We start from the raw sequence: 16,503 nt of genomic DNA on the forward strand, positions 1-16,503 counted from the left end.
CACCGTCCTGCATTCGGTGAGATTCATATGCCTCCCTCCTCGGGAATCTATCTCACGGAAAGGATTCCCTCGCGCCGTGGACAAGAAGACAGCAAACGACGCAGAGACCAGTCATCTCCCAATCGTTCCGTACCAGTCAGGAAGCGAGCAAAAACCCAATCAACTGTGCCTCTCAGTCGCTCCTCCACTGCCCAGCTTTACGTACGAGATTTGGAACGAATTCCTCCTCGCCTCGGTAACCTGTCCCGATCGAGCTTGCCACAAAGATTGTGCTCCGCGGCCCGGTCTCCTTCTTCCCCCTTTGGACGGGGCGCTGTCTCTCCAACATATGTCCTGGCATATACTAGGACATATGCCAGGTGCTTGTTCGAGATGGGCCATCCAGCGCCTTGGACGAAGGGCGTCCCAACTGTACGGATCGGGCCCACTGGACGAAAAAGATGTGCTCAGACACCGAGAGGCACGCGCCCGCATGCCACTGCGCTTTGCTCGACAGGCGATGCGGGATGCCATCTCCGCCAGCCGATGCCCACATCGCCCTTGCACTGTCTGTGTGAGTGAGTTCGACCCTCGAGACAGAATTGCTGCAGTATAGGGAGTCGAGGGCACCCTCGAGGACTGCCTACTGCATGTACGCGTGCTGCACAGTTGCGGCGAGGTGCACACACAATATGGTTCCCTCTTTGGCAGCCACAGGCTAACAGCCCATCCATCTTGTACAAAGTGTACAAGGCTCCCGGGGCTAAGAAGCGCACACTGACATATCATTGGAAGAGGACAACTTCTGCAATGGTTGCGTTGACATCTTGAGAGGTTTCTGCCGCTTCCTTCCTTCCTTCCATTGAGCTAGTCCAATGCCGCAAAAGGAGAGGGTAGGTGAACTTGGGACGCTCAGTAAGGGCCGCGTCGACAGGTCGGAAAGGCCATCCGCATGGCGGCTGTTGATCGCGATGCAAGGCAGACGCGGGCGTAACATTCGCCCGTCGGCTTCACGAAATTACCCTGTTGGCTGGGGAATTTTCAAAGAGGCGCGACAGGTGCATAAGGTTCATTTTGAGTTGGCCTTCACTCAACGGCCTGCCTAGGATGGTTGGGCTTGCGTGGCTCGTATTAACGCCGGTCTGTTGAGTTGACCGAGGAGGCCTAGCACTGGGGGAGTTGGTCCATGGCTGCCAGTCTGCCCGAGGCGAGTTCGTTCACAATCGAGACCGAAGGACCAAGGCAGTTCTGCTGTCCTGTTCCAAGATGCGTGACGTCCTCCCACCGAATGTCTCCCTTGCCTATGTCGTAGGACGTGACCATCATAGATGATAGACGTGAAATGTCGGCTAGGCGGAGACTCCTTCAGGTTGACGGGGACTAGTGATATCGGAGCCGCAGCTGACTGGGCTCCGTCGTCCCGTAGGCATGGCGTCCACCACTCGGATGGTTCGATGGCCGACTGCCCCCCTTGAGAACCACAGATCATCCGCCAAGGGAAAGAAAGAGAAAGTTCGTGTTGGCAGGACCATCATTTCCCCTCTCCAGCGGTTGCCTCTCTTACATGTGGCGGGCCGTCGATGGATAGCATAGGAAAGATGGGCAGTTTGGGCCAGTCAAAGGGCTTCAAAGCAGCAAAATCTGAAGAGGCGGCTCCTCCATCGAAATGGCAAGGCAATATGTCCAGTGCCGATAGCCAATCTTGGCAATGGGCCAAAACTTTCTGGCCGTTCATCCCACGGCGCAACGGCACTGGGGTCCCCATCATCGGCCCCGCCTCAAATCCACCAACATCATCTGCATCAGAGAGACCAGGAAGCCCAGGGCCATCCCAGAGCGTGCTTGGGGAAGGAAGCTTTGGCCAGGCACCGTAATTTTCTTTCCTTCTTGATGCGCCGCAAACGGTTGGATGCAGCGTCGGGGTTCCCTTGGCCAGGCGCACAAATGCCAATAAGAACGACTGCCGTGGACAGGGCCCAGGTCCAGATTGCCATGGTGGTGCCATGTTGTAAAGACCCAAGTCCCGAAAGGTTAGACTGATGACCCCTGGCAAGCGTCGCCCGCAGTGCCGCAGCGAGTTAGCCTTACGGATGGACTATGCGACGATAACGAATTGGTAATAAGTAACAGACCAATACTTAGTTGCACAAGTACGTTTGTTCCAGAGGAGAAGCACGCGAGAGCGTGCATACTCTGAGTCTCTGGCTGTCGCTCATGCGGCGTAGACGGATCCATGGGACAGCCATCCCATCTCATCGCCGCGTGGGCGGCGCACGCCATACCATAATTGAGGATAGACGGCCCTCTGGCTGGGCGGCAGACCAGCAACAACGCTAGGAAAGTAGGCACGTAGGATGCTGTGATGGCGTCTCTGCAGCTGCTCGTAGTGCTCCTCGTGGCGAGCGATGCGCGAAGAAAGACTTGCCGGGTCCTTGGGTTTCAAACAACCTATACAAAGGCTAGGTGCTGGTCAGACCATCTAACGCGCTGAGCGGACGTTGGTCGGCATTAGATGCGATAAACGAACAAATCCCGAAGACGGGGGCTCCGACGTACTCTTCCATCAGAGAGTGAGCTAAGCGCCACATCCGGCTCATTCGGAGCGAATGAAGGGTCCCTTTTCAGCGGCTTTGCGGTATGAACTATTCAGTACGGAGTAGTGTACTGGCCGACTCTGGAGCCTGACGCCTTGCACATAGCAAGTGTACGTACGGATAGAGTAGACTGAGCTTCGTGAGGGTTCACGGTAGCAGTCCTCTCTCAGCGTCCAGCCACCCCGGCTTGCCAATTCTAAATGAACTACCCGATGCATCGGATATTTGACTCTCGGCTGCGGCCTACCTTCAACATCGTTAATGGCCTAGGATGAAGTGTCCTCAAAACTTGTGAAGTAGTGCTCTGGAGCCCCTCCAGTTGTAGTGGGCGAATATTCGAATGAATGGAAATGGCCATTCTTGGACCCTCATGTGTCTACACAGAATCCGTATCTGTATGCGGATATCATGACACCAGGGGCATTAGGGGCGGATGACGGTCTCCCAAGGCCATGGTTTCGTTGGATAAGCTAGCGGTTCGGCTGCTGCGCTATCTGATCTCTGCTCACGCGGTAGGTGATTTTTGGTGCATTCGGTGCGCTCAAACGGGGAACATCGGCTATCCATAAGTTTGATGGAGGCATGGTCGCCCGCGGGAGAACAGTGTCGGTAGCTGTCGAGGACTAAAGTAGCGGCCGGCTGTGTGTCATGTCTAGGATTACTCCCCAGGTGAGCCGGGCTTGTCTTGACGGGTGACCCCTAGTCCAGCCGTTGGTGTTGGAAAGCTTGGGAACCAGCGCCGGAAGCAAAATTTCCTTCAATCAGGGCCACGGAACGATGGCTGGACTTGGAATGGCTCGAATACATATGGGGGCCCACGTCATCCTCAGAAAGGGGGACAACGGCTCCGAAGTGCAGGGCCCGGGGGGTATCATCGCGGCCGGCCTGGGGATCTGCTCTCCAGGATTTCGGTCATAGATTTGGGGGTTTTGGTGTGCAATACCGCGGCTATTCTTAGACGAAGCGGAGAGGCCTTTTTGTAGTGTATGCCTCAGTAAGCTGTTGTCCGCACACGATGTGACGCCAGCTTTTTAACGCAACATCGCATCTCAGTCCTTTCCGAAAGTCGTTTCAAACAAATGGCCCGTTGATCGTTCATCCGAACTTTGCTCTAGAAATCTCACAAAGAGTGATCTACCCATACAGCTGCCGGTATACTCAAGGAAACCCATGGTTTTGTATCGCCAACCTGTCGCCGCTGAGCGCAGCAACAGTTCCAAATCCTTGGCGTAAGACTGGCAGGTCCCTCTCTGGACCTGCAGACGATGATTAGATTGTAATGTCAGGGACCGCCCGATGCATCACTAAAAGGTGTTGACTGGATGGGTGCCGGACACATGGCTGTAGATACTGCGTAGATTCAGGGAGTGGACGCATGGCAGCCACGCCCGCAAGTGCGTAGGAAAGTCAGACGTAGCCCTCCCTTAGCCTTCGAGATTCGAGCATGGTGGAACATGTTGCTGCTATCAGCGGTGGTAGAAGGCCGCATGGAATGTCGCTCGAGCCTTGAGCAACGGACGGGCCCGTCTATCGTCAGCCACCGGCGTCCAATGCCCAGCGAGCGTTCCAGCCTGACCGAGCTGCGAGTATGGTGAGCCCGTTGTTCCAGCCCCCGAGGCAGACTAGCGATGAGAATTGACATCTCGCACCGCTGCCGCCCACACAAGGGATGTGACTTGGGGGCCGATCAAAGTGGAAGGTCGCTGACCTTGTTCTTGGCCCTCCTCGGTCCCTCTCTCATACGATGTGTGCGCCAACCGCACCAACAGGCCCCGTAATGCCAACATGGCCTGAGCCGCGCCCGTCCTGGGTGATAATCAGCTCCGCAAAGGCGTGGCATTGTGGAGGATGAAGTAATGAGCCCTCCCCCCACAGTACAATTGGCTCGGCCCTTCGCCAGTACTCCGTATCTCAAGTTCCTTTCCATGGACGAGGGCGGTTGTTTAGCGTCCGATCGAGCTGGGGAGCCACTAAGAGTTTGATTCGCTTTGTGAAGCCTCTTTGGGAATATGACCCCAGGGATGCTGAATTCCGCACCGCGATCTGCCCCTCACGTGCCATCCATGAATTGCGCTGGTTACCTCAGTGGCTGAGTTATTGCCCACAGGGTGTGGAGGGTGAAAGACATGACCTCAACATCTCAATTGCCGAGCTGGCTCGGAGCTTAAGATCATGGAATGGTGTGGCAGTGGATGTGCCTAGTTGAGGAAGAGGTCTCGCATTGTCTTTTATCATACTGTGGAGTACGTCGACTCGTTGCCTTGACGTGCCGGTGCCTTTTGACTTGATGCTGCCTGTCTGCCTGTACGGAGTACACAGTAGCTGAGCCATCTGCCGAATTGGAAGCACCCTGCTAAGCAGCCACCGGAAGTCAGTCGGAAGTGGGGCGTCGGCGAATTCAGCACCCATGGACGGCTCGTTCGCGAAGGGGGTGTATGGCCAAGCTTAGTAGGGGCTTTTCGGATGATGCTGACATGTCAGTTTTGTGTACGCTGGGTGTAGGTCGCGGTGATTCCAGCCCGGAACCCACGGTGACTTCTAACCGAGTTTGCGTTTCGAGTGGATGCATGTTGTTGATCAAGGCAGCAAGAAGTGATATTACGATCCCGTCGTGCGTTTGAACTCCGAACAAACGCTCAACGTTGAACGGGCTGATCCCATCTCAGATGATCAGCAGCATACCGTGGCTAATCTCGATGGGTGGTGATGGCGGCATCCCGTTATCCTGCTGCCTAACGACGATGTGGGGAATAACAAGACAGGGTGACAGGAATTTTGGAGAAGCCCTTCCCGGGAAACCGTTCAGCGGCAGCCATTGTCGAAGATTGCCATCGGGATGTCGACCTGAGTTGGGCAGGGTTGGCTGTTGGACGGAGCGCAATGCCGAGTCTAACTAGATCCAACCTCGTTCCACGCAAGGGTATGGCCCTCTGTGATTGAGCGAATACAAAGGACTGAGGAAGGTGAAGCGAAAATATCGTACCCTATTGGAAATATGGGAAAGACAAGCCGTTAGTTCTCCCAAGTGTTGCCTCTGTCGTAGCAACCGTTGTACAGGCTAAATGAATCGGCTCAGGACAACCACGTAGCTACGGTTTGCTGAAGCGTGGCTCCTTAATTCAGTTCCACTGGAGTTTGTTTGATGGCGCCTGTTAGGGAAAGTCGTGCGTCAAGTTGAATGCCGGCACTGGGACTCAGCATCTCGGAGAGTACTAACTCTCGTGATGACACAGCCATTGGCGGGTTGCTCATGCTAGGCCAAAGGGACTGATCTTAAGTAGCAGCCGACTATGTGGAGTAAGAAAAGTCCCTCTCATCCAGCTTTGCTGCCAGCTGATGGACTTGTGATATGCACCTGCTCAAACCAGCGCAAACTCCAGAACAGGTTTGAACAAAGGATTCGGCCCCTGGAATTATGCAGCAGACAACAAGATGAGCGAGCGCACTCTGCTCCTGATTGCAGGGCAGGGGCAGATGCACCGTTGCGGCGCGGTGCGTGTTGAAGGCCAGTGTCTGCACGATGTTTCTCTGTCACCACACCTCAGGTAGTTGAGGTGGTTTCAACAAGATGCCTCGTACAACGGGTCCCAGCGCGATGATACCGAGACGTGTACTGGTAAGTGATTCCACGATGAAATGCCACGTTTCCCCCCCGCCATCATCGGCTTGAGTCCGGTGTACTTGATAGTAAGCTATACTTGGCCGGCTTTTGGTCGTGAAACTCATACGTGCGTAACGGAATAGCATGACGGCCGATTGATGGTCCGGCCTGGAGACCAGCCGGAAGATAGAATCGGGCTGCAAGCTCGAAAAGGAAGTCGGTCGGTTGTCACGCCTCAAGCCACAGATCGACCTGAATCCTGCAGTAAACCCTGCTTGTTGTGTTTGGGATGCGACGTGCGCGCGCAGAAGGTCCGCAGGTTTCTAGAACAGCCAGAGGGACTCCTGGTGGCAGCTAGCGCTGCCCTTTTGCAGCCAATACTGGCATGGTCCTTGCATCGTGTAGGTGATTCCAGCGGCGTTGCAGTGAATGAACAGCTGTCATCCCATCCGCAACGAGTGTCTGTGCAAACGGGTCAAACTCTTACAAGTTACTATCCGTACTTCTGCTTGTGGTCAACACTGAGGTGAGGACGACCTCTCCTCCGAACGATGAACCAGTCAAGAGTCGCGAACAGCGGCTGCAAGGCGGGCTCTAGTTGTGCCTGGATGGCCAGACGGATAGAATCTTCGATCACCCGCTGTATACGGCGGACCATGTCTTCTTTACCGCAGAAAAATGAGGCGTTGGCTTGAGAACGACCATACTTCCGCATAGAGAAGAATATTTGCTTCCTGCTCTGTCTATTCGGACCGGAAGCTGTGGGACGGCGTTTATTCCAGAAAACAAAAGTGGTGTATTGGTCGCTGTGGTTGCCTTCTTTGGTTGGGTAATTGCTTGAAACTTGCGGTATTCTAGATGAACGCCTACTCGGGCGGGAGAACCAGCCACTTGCCCCGAGGGGACCAAGTCTAATTTGTCGATCTTGTTAAGAAGGCCCCTGTCAATAGTCGAGAGGGCTGAGGCTTGTCAATGAGAGACCCCTGGACCGACGCATCAATAAGGAATTAGTGATGAAGAACTGCCGTTGCCCCGTCACACCCCTAACAGTGACAGATTCCCACATCCTGGATTGCTGTGTGACCAGTGCTCTCCATGGGCTATGGCCGGCTGCGTAGCATCATAGCTTGCATCGTTAAGAACTGCAGTGGACCGTCATCGATAAGATCGTCATAGAAGCCGGTTGAGCAACATAATATGGCGAACAAATTCTCTGTGGTGATCTGCCGCATAAGCCAAACATCACATTCCTGACCAAGATATTCGATGAGATTCTCTCGAGGAGTGAGTTGCGAGCTTGACAAAATTGTCATCATGGCCTCGGCTCACAGAATGGTCATGCGGTGGGATTTGCGCAGGAATTGATCGAGGATTTTCCCTAGGCTTCGTATAATCGGAACAACAAAAACCGCGGGGCTTTTCGCGAGCGGCCGCCATATGGGTCTGGCAGAAGGAAGAGGAGCCAACTGACGTGACAATTGATGGGTCTGTTCTCGCGCGGCAAAGCCGGTGCATTTCCCTATCAACGGTCTCTCGGCCGGAGGGTGGGCGAGATATGATTCAAGGACTTTTGCGATGCTGTCGAACATGACAAAATATGAGCCCTTCGCCAAGCCTCACTGGAGAGAAGGGGCGGTAGGCGGGGAAAGGCCTCGGGAACACCATCCGTTCCGAGTGATGATGAGCAAGTCAGAATGGTGAAACCGCGGAAACATGACTCGTGAAGGGAGATGTTCAACGAGTGGCGTAATCAACGTGAGTGACCGAGGCGCCCTCGAGCAACGGGCGCAACCCGAGTCTCGGGACTTTGACGAGATTCAGGGTGATATAAGGTGTGGTCTGGTCCATCTCCGGGACTTGTCACGGCATTTTACGAGGCGCTTGGGCGGCTTCTCGAGTGCCGAGGGTGGAGCGGTGCATTGGCAGGCGGGTGCTAGGCGAAAAGAGCCTTAAGCCGTGGTTGCAATAGCCCACAGCGGATCTCGCCCTTTGATCTCGTGCGAGTGAGTGAGTGAGCCCCGGGCGCGGCTGCAAATCCGGTGCTGTCCGGCTTTAAGAAATGTCGAATTCCATGTCGTTCCTCGGCAGACGCCCAGGGCCAAGAATGTTGCGAGGATCAGATTCAGAGGGGACTCCATTTAATCTGGAGCACTAATCAGGCGATTGGGCTGATCGGACTCTCTCGTTTGCCGAATTACGAAGACGAGGTGGGCTAGAGACCTTTCTCAATTTGCAGTGCTCCCGTCGTAACAGCTAGCGTGTAGTGATCCTGGGCGCGGGTGTGGGTGAGGTAGTGTTGTTGGTGCCATGGTGGTCGCGGGTTTGCCGGTGTTGGCGTTGGCGTTGGCGTTGGCGTCGACCGTCGACATGGAGTGACCGCTGAGTGGATGCCAATTGTGCGGTCCACGAACCCAAGCTAGGATATATCGCACCCTTTCAGCGTATTCGTAGGTCGGCCGGGTGAGTGTCGAGACCCATTTCCGGGGGAGGGTTCACAGTGTTTGCGCCTCTGTAGTGTGCTCGTACGGATACGCCATCGATTCAAGCGCATCGAGGGGGTTTCCCTTTTGCCTTTGGTATGGGACCTCCAGACGAGCAGGGCGAACGCCATGGATTTCCATCCATGACAAGCTTGGTATTAGCTCCTTGAAATGCGCATCGGTAAAAGAATGTGCCTCTGTGATCTGTCTGTTGTACGCAGTAGTGGGCTGGCCTAGGCTTTGTCGGACAGGCTCCTGAGCCCTGCGGGCTGAGCGAGCATCGAGGTCTCGGCATAGCTTGGATAAAGGTGGCCCTGAACATGTTGGATGTGTCCTCCGTATTGGAACTTACTGCTCGCGAAAGAGGGCGATGGAGAGCGAAGGAGGGGGAAATTGCCATTGCGGCGTCTTGGACTCGTGGGTCTGGAGACAATACCAAAAGGAGGGGGTATGTCCTGAGGTGCATGCAACCATTTCCAGTCCCTTGGGAATTGCTGTCAGCCAAGGGGGGGGGGGGGGGGCTAGGCGCCTGGCGCCATGTCTCTCCTTCTTTCTCGAAGCGAGTTGACTAGTAGGGGGGCCGGTATGGGCAAGGGACAGGAGTTGAGCCGAGCGTGGGCAGTCAATTGATCCCGATGAGTGATTGTGCCAGATTTGTGCTGCGTTTGTGGTTATTGGTTCTATGGTGTGGGAGATTCTCACCAGATTGAGTATTGATGGAACAGATAGGAAGAGATGTCTTGATGGATCTGCCAGTGGAACTTGTCGTTGGGAATGGGAAAGACACGATGTGGCCTGTGCGGGCAACTCGGGCAGGCAAGCAGTGATGGTTCTTGCCTCAAGTTAAGGTAAGGTATCCGTAAGGTACTTTTTCCGTAGCTAACTTACGTAAGGCAGAGTCCTAGTCCGGCTAGGTACCGAAACTTTCGATCTGCTAGCAAGCAATACCTCATCGTCAGGTATCTTACCTTGGCGAAGGAAGGTTGTATACCAACCAGGCGATGCAACAGCACTAAGGTGCACAGAATACGGATAGATCATGTTGTATCTGAAGATTGTGTCGTTGTTCCCATCATGACAAGGAAACCGGCACGGGGAGACAAGTAGTGTACGAAAGTTCACAACTGCCGTGCTCTTGCAAAGTTTGAACTCACCGGGCACGTTGGTCTCCACATCGTCAACCGCCGGCCCCCGTGTCCGTACCCGTAGGATGTCCGCAAGGGTAGCAGCGACCGGGGTTTTGGTAGGCAACACTACATGTTGGTACCTTGCCTTATTACTCTGCATCTGTATTCGTACGGGGACCGTATCCAAACTAGGTACCTTGCCTCGAAAACCTAATGGCGTAGCAAAGAACTTTAGCCAAGATTTGTCGGCGCCTTTGAATCCTCATCCTGAGATATTACGTTGCCTTCCTTTCGCGAGTAGGCAGGAACGTTAGTCAAGCCCATGAAGCGAGCGGGAGTCCGCCTCAACTTCTCAAGGGTTTTAGGTAGTATCAAGATACTTTGGGCAAGAAGCACTACAAACCTAACCTAAGGGAGCTTGGGGACTGGGGAGGCGTTCGGGCAACTTGAAAGTTTCCCGTCTCCTTCCTTATCTATCCGTGCCCTACAGGTAAGGTAAGTAGATAGGTAGGTGGTTGGTACCTCATGAGCCAGCTTTCCGCAAGCGTCCCCTTCCCCTGCCTGGGTTGAGCTTGGAGGGATCCTTCCTTCATCCTCGCTCGCTCGATGGGTGAATACCTCCATCCCTCCCTCCTTCCTTGCTCGTCAATGGATCCGAGTGGGAAGCCACCTTCGCCTGCCGGCCCCCCTTCCTGTCGCCAAACCATGCCTCCCGGTTTCACCGACAAATTCCAGAATTCCGGATTTCTTCTTCAGGGATCGAATCTACTTAGGTAGCACTCCACGGATACCTGAGTTAGGTCTTGGGGCAATGTTGAATGCGCAGGCATAGCGGGAACCTGGACGGCCCTTCCCTCTTTTTCTTTTTTATTTCATCTCACGTTCCGAACAGGGCAGGCGCGCAGGGTTGGGGTCCTTGTTTCATGCACTTGCCAATCACTCGTACGGGTACCTCTGTTCTTACACACTCCAAAGAGGTAGGATGTTCCTGCCCCAAGCTGCTCTCTCCTAGACGATTCTTCAACGCGCATTTCTTTTATCAATTTTTTCGTCCTGTTCACTGCCGTCTCCTGCACGTGCACCCCTTGAGTCAGGGTCCTTCCCGCCCGGGTTTGATCTTTCTCCAGTATGACTTATACACTGAGCTATCGAGCCACCGAGCATCAGCTTACCTAGTATCTTACCTAACAGTATCTTCAATCGTTCTTGGGACTCATGGTTGTAACGCCTCGATCATCTCAATAGCCATGTTTTCTTGTCTCAGCCAGAGGCGCTTGAGCTTAACCCAGAATGTCAATCGCGTATCTTGGCAAGTGAGGTAGATAGAATGCAGTACCTAGTATACGTCGTGGTTTAGCCCAGAACCTAGGCCCTCAACTTGTCTATTGCGTATGCCTTGACTAAATATCGAGACAGTGAGATTCCATGTCAAGGTCCTGAATAAGAGTCGCCCGCGGTCTTACTAAGGGTCACGATCTTGACATACGCTTATTCTGCCAAGAGACACAGAGGGGCCGTGATCCTCTGGCACCCGTGCACTGCCGTGTTAGTGCACAATCATTGTCTTGGGCCAGAGGTGAGATTATTAGCTAGCGGTTATCGAAACCATTACCTCATTGGGACTTAGTTGCAATGTGGGGGCATTTCTGACCAAAGTGGCTGTCGCCGGTCTCACGCCCTTTCTCCTGATATTGAACGATTGAGCACCTCATCGGCGCGCTACTCCGTCCGGACACGTGTGTGGTGTCTCGTTGCTCGACCACTGGAATGGGCTCCCGGTCACTGACGACTTTACCTTACCCGTCTCGCCCGCCCTCGGATCACACACATGCCCCGGGATTTCCGGTTTCCCGGCTCCGGAGTGAACCTGCACAACTACGGAGTGCCCTAGTTCAGACCTTTCATTGTTCTGAATTTTGCCCGGTTGTTGTTGGTCGCTGCCATAGTCTGCTCTGTTTATCAATTTGAATGTCTGAAGAAACTGTAAGGCAACTATCTTTCTGCTGGGTAAAATCCCCTTTCCCGGACAAAATTGTCCTGCAACCTTCATACACCCATAGGGACACACTGTCCATGATCTTGGCTTTAGCGCAAGGAAGAAATCGGACGTGTAAGTGCAAACGAATATGGTCTCTGTCCTTTCGCGCGTATGGACAAGGAAATACGAACATAGGCAGCCCTCCTTCATGAAGTAACGATGCTGGCTAGACTAGGCTAGGAGAGGAAAACCTGGACCAGCTGAACGTGAGTCTCACGTCTGCGGTACTCAGCATTCCGTGCAGGCAGTCTATATGCAGGTTGCTGTCTAGATCGAGTCGGAATATTACCTCGGTCACAAGCGTCCACCACGGATAGGCGAGCATGTGTGGGAGTTCATGTTCGCTTGCTATGCGGTGTTGTATTGCATAAAGCTGGGTTGCGTTGCGGCTGATGCCACTGACTGGAATCAGTCTTCGTGGGTCGCAGATAATACAACATAGTCATGCGCAAGTTTTTTTCTGCGCAATTTTCGTTTCCTCTCTCAGGGGGGTTTTCTGGCCCAAGTCTAGTTGCCTTGAGCAATAAGCTAATAATCGAATGGTAATCGGGTGCAGAATGTCTCAACCTTCAACCAGAGTAAGGTAGGATGGGGTGTGCCCGCTGCACGGCGGCGTTCGGCGGGATCCAAGATGCAACTAGAATGGCAATGTCTCTTCCCACATGTCAAATGTTATCCGTACGAATGCCTTCTTGGCAACCCTAGAAACATTTTGATGGACAGGCGTAGGCGTATGCATATACTCAGTCATTACCATGGGTTCTGAACAAGAACCCTTCCTAATAACAAGCATTACGAGCAACCTTTTTTTTTTTTACCTATCCAGCCCGCAAGCGCGATCATGCTTAAGGTTTGATGCCACCCTACGGGACCTGCAGCTACCCTCTCGGATACCCATACACGGCATCTTCCCCGATGCTTCAGACGGACCAATCGCCCGGCCTGCTGTCATTGCTAGAGCCTAGAGTGTGCTGAGCCACCTGAAGATTGAATTGAGTCTATCCTTACCTTGGTGTAATAGCCTGGGGAAGAGAGAAAAAATTGCACGCGGAGACTCCCTCTGCATTGTGCAAGAGGAAAAGGGGTTGCCTTTCCACCTTCCCCGTCGAGGAGACACCCGCCCCTAGACTGCCTTGGGTGGTAGCTCGCTTAGATGTCTCGTCGCTTGGTACCGCTCGGTACCGCTCGATACGTACCTCGCACCATCCATATGATGGTTGACTGTGGAAGGTAAGGTACCTTTGTACTGTGGAATCACAATGTACTTTGTAAGGTAGATGAAGCTGCTTCATTTACACCTCACCGTTGACATTCAGCTTCTCTCCGAATACACAGTCGTTCCCACCATCCTCACCGAGCCGAACATGACGAGAGAACCCATACGGGCCTTGGCAGTCCTGATTATCTGTCACTCTGCGTAGGGCGAGGACGCTACCTGAAGGCTGATCGCCCATGTCCTCTTCGCTTCGCGCCGCGCCACCCCAGAACTCTCTCACTTGTACGTATCTGATAGGTAGGCACAGAGGTACCTCACTACTTCTCTCTCTGGGCTCTCCCTCTCCCTCTCCCTCTCCCTCTCCTCCGTTTCGGATCCGGGTGCGGTGCCTCATCAACGACAAACCATCGCCTGTCTCAGCCTAGAAACCGAGGGACTTTTCATCCAGGGAAAACTGGGTTGCGTTGGTGCACGTTGACGACACTTGCGTTATTAAGCAGCATTTTCCCTGCACATCACTGCTAATTATCCAAAAATGCTCCGTCGTCCGACTCTTCAATGCAACGCAACCCCAGAGTAACTGCGGCGTCGACCGGTCCGTTGCGACTCTTTGGAAGCATAACCACATCTGCCAACCATGCCAACCTCATGCTGTCCAACTGTCAACATGCACTGCACTTGGTTGGCGCTGTCTATGAATACCTACTCCGTACATACCTCGGTGCCGCCACATGTAGTCGCAGAATCCGCCGACGCCGCCGAGATGAGTGTCCCAGATGGAATGGAATGCCCTGGGCCTGGTGGCGGCCTTCCTTCTTGCTTACGGGCGGCTTTCCATCATCACCCTAGCCAAGATCTTCCCTCGCCTCGTGCTCGACAGTGCAGACACCAAAAGTTCCTCTCAAGGATTTCTCAACTACGGATACTGTATCTTGCCACTATGAGGCAAATAGGGGGAAATAATGCTCCTATGGCACCTCGTTTACGACTGCAAAACTGCAGAGGCCAAGACCTTCGGCCGGTCCCAATGACGGAGGATCCAACAACGGACGGGCAAGTCGGACTCGGAGCCACGGAAAACTCCCAGCTACCGACATCAAGAACGAATGGGGAGCAATCTATCCGTCCCCAACCGCAAGGATGGATGAACATGGACGCTAAACACTGAAGCGGGCCAGCGGCGCCATCACTAATGATTTTCGTTACGACACACAACCGACAAAGACCAACGACTGGCTCTAGCCTGCCTCTCTTTTCCCCCGGTTTGTTAGCGTCGATGCTACTGCCATTGACGGCTGGCAGGCGGGCTGTTACCGAGCCCGAAAATCACGTCTCGTTCTTGGTCTGTCTCGTCTTGCCAGTTGATCGCCAATCCAAGACTCTGAGAGGCTGCCAAATCCGCCGCCAAGACAAGAGTTTTGTCGGCAGGCACTCATCTTGGCCAAAGGCTCTGTCTGATTGCTGAATACCTATCACTGCGCCTGGCCAGTCATATGGTTGTTACTCTCCATCCTTCCCTCAGCGCTACTCCGAGATATGCGCCTCAGATGTTCTCACAAAATCGAAATTAAGAGAGGATCTATGGGTTTGCAAATTGGCAACGGCCCCTCAGATCATACGATGACACAAGAACGCGAAGAAGAATCCGACTGGAGAATAATAATGGTTGATGTCGTTTGTTACAGCACTTGAAAACACGATACATATGCAGATTTTGTGCATGGTTCGGCAAGCCTCGGTGCGGAATTCCTTCTCTTGAGCTCCATTTTCACGCCGAACTGAGCTACTCTCTGCCCTTGTTGTACGCTGCGCTGCCGGCTGCAGGCCAGCTCAGGTCCGGTCCAGATCTTCGCAGCCCCCGTACCGTCACAGTGTACCCAGGGGGATGGGATCCGCCTAATGAAGACATGCCGGACTCGTCTTATTAGCCTCTGCTATCGCTGCAGGGGATCCAACCTTGTCGTCATGGAGCCCGCAAGGACGTTGTAAGAACTACTTTAGTCCCTCCCAAGACAGGCAGGTAGGTACTTTTGCGCCACAGACTCCCACGCCGGATGGTCAAGTACCTTTTCCTTCTTCTCAGTTCTCACCAGTCCGCCCATTGCTTCATTGCGGTTGATGACCCGGTGTCGTGTCAACTGGAGAAAAGAAGAAGGCCAGCGGACCAACAACTCTATCCGATGCACAAGCTGCACAGCGCTTGGATAAACCCAACTCCCCGACATAATATATCTGTGCTGGGATTAGGCGGATTCACCCAGAGTTCATCCAAAGTCTACCGGACAATCATCAATCATACTTTATACCTACGAGAATCCGTATGTACAACACGAACATCCTATATGTGTATTGACAAACGCGGCCAACCCAATTACATACCTACTTTGCCTCTTCGTCATTTTCACAATCTCAGGCCTGACGTGATGGGTATCTGTTAGAGACCAAACCCCGCGCGGAGATCCACAGCCACCTCTCTTGGAATGAACCAACAACCGACACACCGTTCTCGTTATTTCCTTTTCTCGCCCGGCAGTCCGAGCCTATCTCGTTACGTCCATGCCGCCATCTGGGCTCATCCTGGGTGGGGCATCATCAGGAAATATTGACCCTCATCGTGCATCCTTCAGACGTCCAACACGCAAAACAACGAAGAATGACACGAAGCACTCGCCGCCGCCGCTGCAGTGCATCGGCCCCGGTTTAGCCAATATCCATAGTCTGGCAATCTTGTCTAGCTTCACGTGTCTTTTGCCTTTTATAATTTGTCTTTACAATGAGCAGAGGCAATTTAAGACATCCGAAACCAAGATGCTCAAGGGAGTCATGAACTTCTTCGTCCTGCTCCGAAAACTATCACTTCTTCTCTTTTGGTCCATATATTCGTGAACACTTCTGCTTGGAGGATTCATGTCCTCATTCCAGTACAAAGTATGGTACTCTCTGTCACGTCGTTGCCAGAATTTGCACCCTCGTCAGACCTTGACCAAGCCTCGCACGTTGTCGCCTTCGCTGCCTCCCCCGTCTTATTCTTCCCGTGCCCCCCTCCCCCCCCGGCTTCCAAGGATCCCCAAAGCAAAACCCCCCTACCACCTCTCAATCATCCCTGACCAGCCCTCCAAGAGCATCTATGTACCGGGAGCTCTCCCTTCGCGGCTTCTTTCTTCTCTGCTTCGCATGTCACCCCTCTGCTGCAACTCACCCCCCATCATCCACTCTCTCCTGGACCCTGGTAAACGTGCAGCCAGGGTTCCCTCATCGAGCATAACTTGACCCAACTGCCCCATTTTACCATCGCTGTTCCTTATTGCGCTGCAACGCTAGGTACAGGCCCTATCCGTCAGACTAATGCCATGAGGGAATGCCAGCTGTGTCTCCCTTCGAGATACGTACTCTACACTGTGGTGTAGGTATGGATACACCACAAAGTACATGGTCCGGAGAGATGTACAGAGAGAAAGAGAGAGACTC

General features: G+C 53.6%; 4 protein-coding genes across 4 annotated transcripts; 3 read left to right on the forward strand and 1 right to left on the reverse strand.

Moving 5' to 3' along the window:
* Positions 1–27: 27 nt before the first annotated feature.
* On the forward strand, positions 28–561 carry CLUP02_08041 (uncharacterized protein; the record flags this gene model as incomplete). Its single annotated transcript, XM_049287032.1, has 1 exon — positions 28–561. One exon carries the CDS (start codon positions 28–30, stop codon positions 559–561), a length of 534 nt encoding a protein of 177 aa, XP_049144175.1.
* Positions 562–1,407: 846 nt separating this feature from the next.
* On the forward strand, positions 1,408–1,853 carry CLUP02_08042 (uncharacterized protein; the record flags this gene model as incomplete). The annotated part of the gene is made up of 2 exons (XM_049287033.1): positions 1,408–1,530; positions 1,563–1,853. The coding sequence occupies 2 exons, from the start codon at positions 1,408–1,410 to the stop codon at positions 1,851–1,853; spliced, it is 414 nt and encodes a 137-aa protein (XP_049144176.1).
* Positions 1,854–8,123: 6,270 nt separating this feature from the next.
* CLUP02_08043 (uncharacterized protein) lies at positions 8,124–9,695 on the reverse strand (the record flags this gene model as incomplete). Its single annotated transcript, XM_049287034.1, has 3 exons — positions 8,124–8,202; positions 9,007–9,077; positions 9,603–9,695. 3 exons carry the CDS (start codon positions 9,693–9,695, stop codon positions 8,124–8,126), a joined length of 243 nt encoding a protein of 80 aa, XP_049144177.1.
* Positions 9,696–15,591: 5,896 nt separating this feature from the next.
* CLUP02_08044 (uncharacterized protein) lies at positions 15,592–15,921 on the forward strand (the record flags this gene model as incomplete). Its single annotated transcript, XM_049287035.1, has 1 exon — positions 15,592–15,921. One exon carries the CDS (start codon positions 15,592–15,594, stop codon positions 15,919–15,921), a length of 330 nt encoding a protein of 109 aa, XP_049144178.1.
* Between the last annotated feature and the right edge of the window lie 582 nt (positions 15,922–16,503).

Source organism: Colletotrichum lupini, chromosome 4, assembly GCF_023278565.1.
Source record: "Colletotrichum lupini chromosome 4, complete sequence".
NCBI lineage: Eukaryota > Fungi > Ascomycota > Sordariomycetes > Glomerellales > Glomerellaceae > Colletotrichum > Colletotrichum lupini.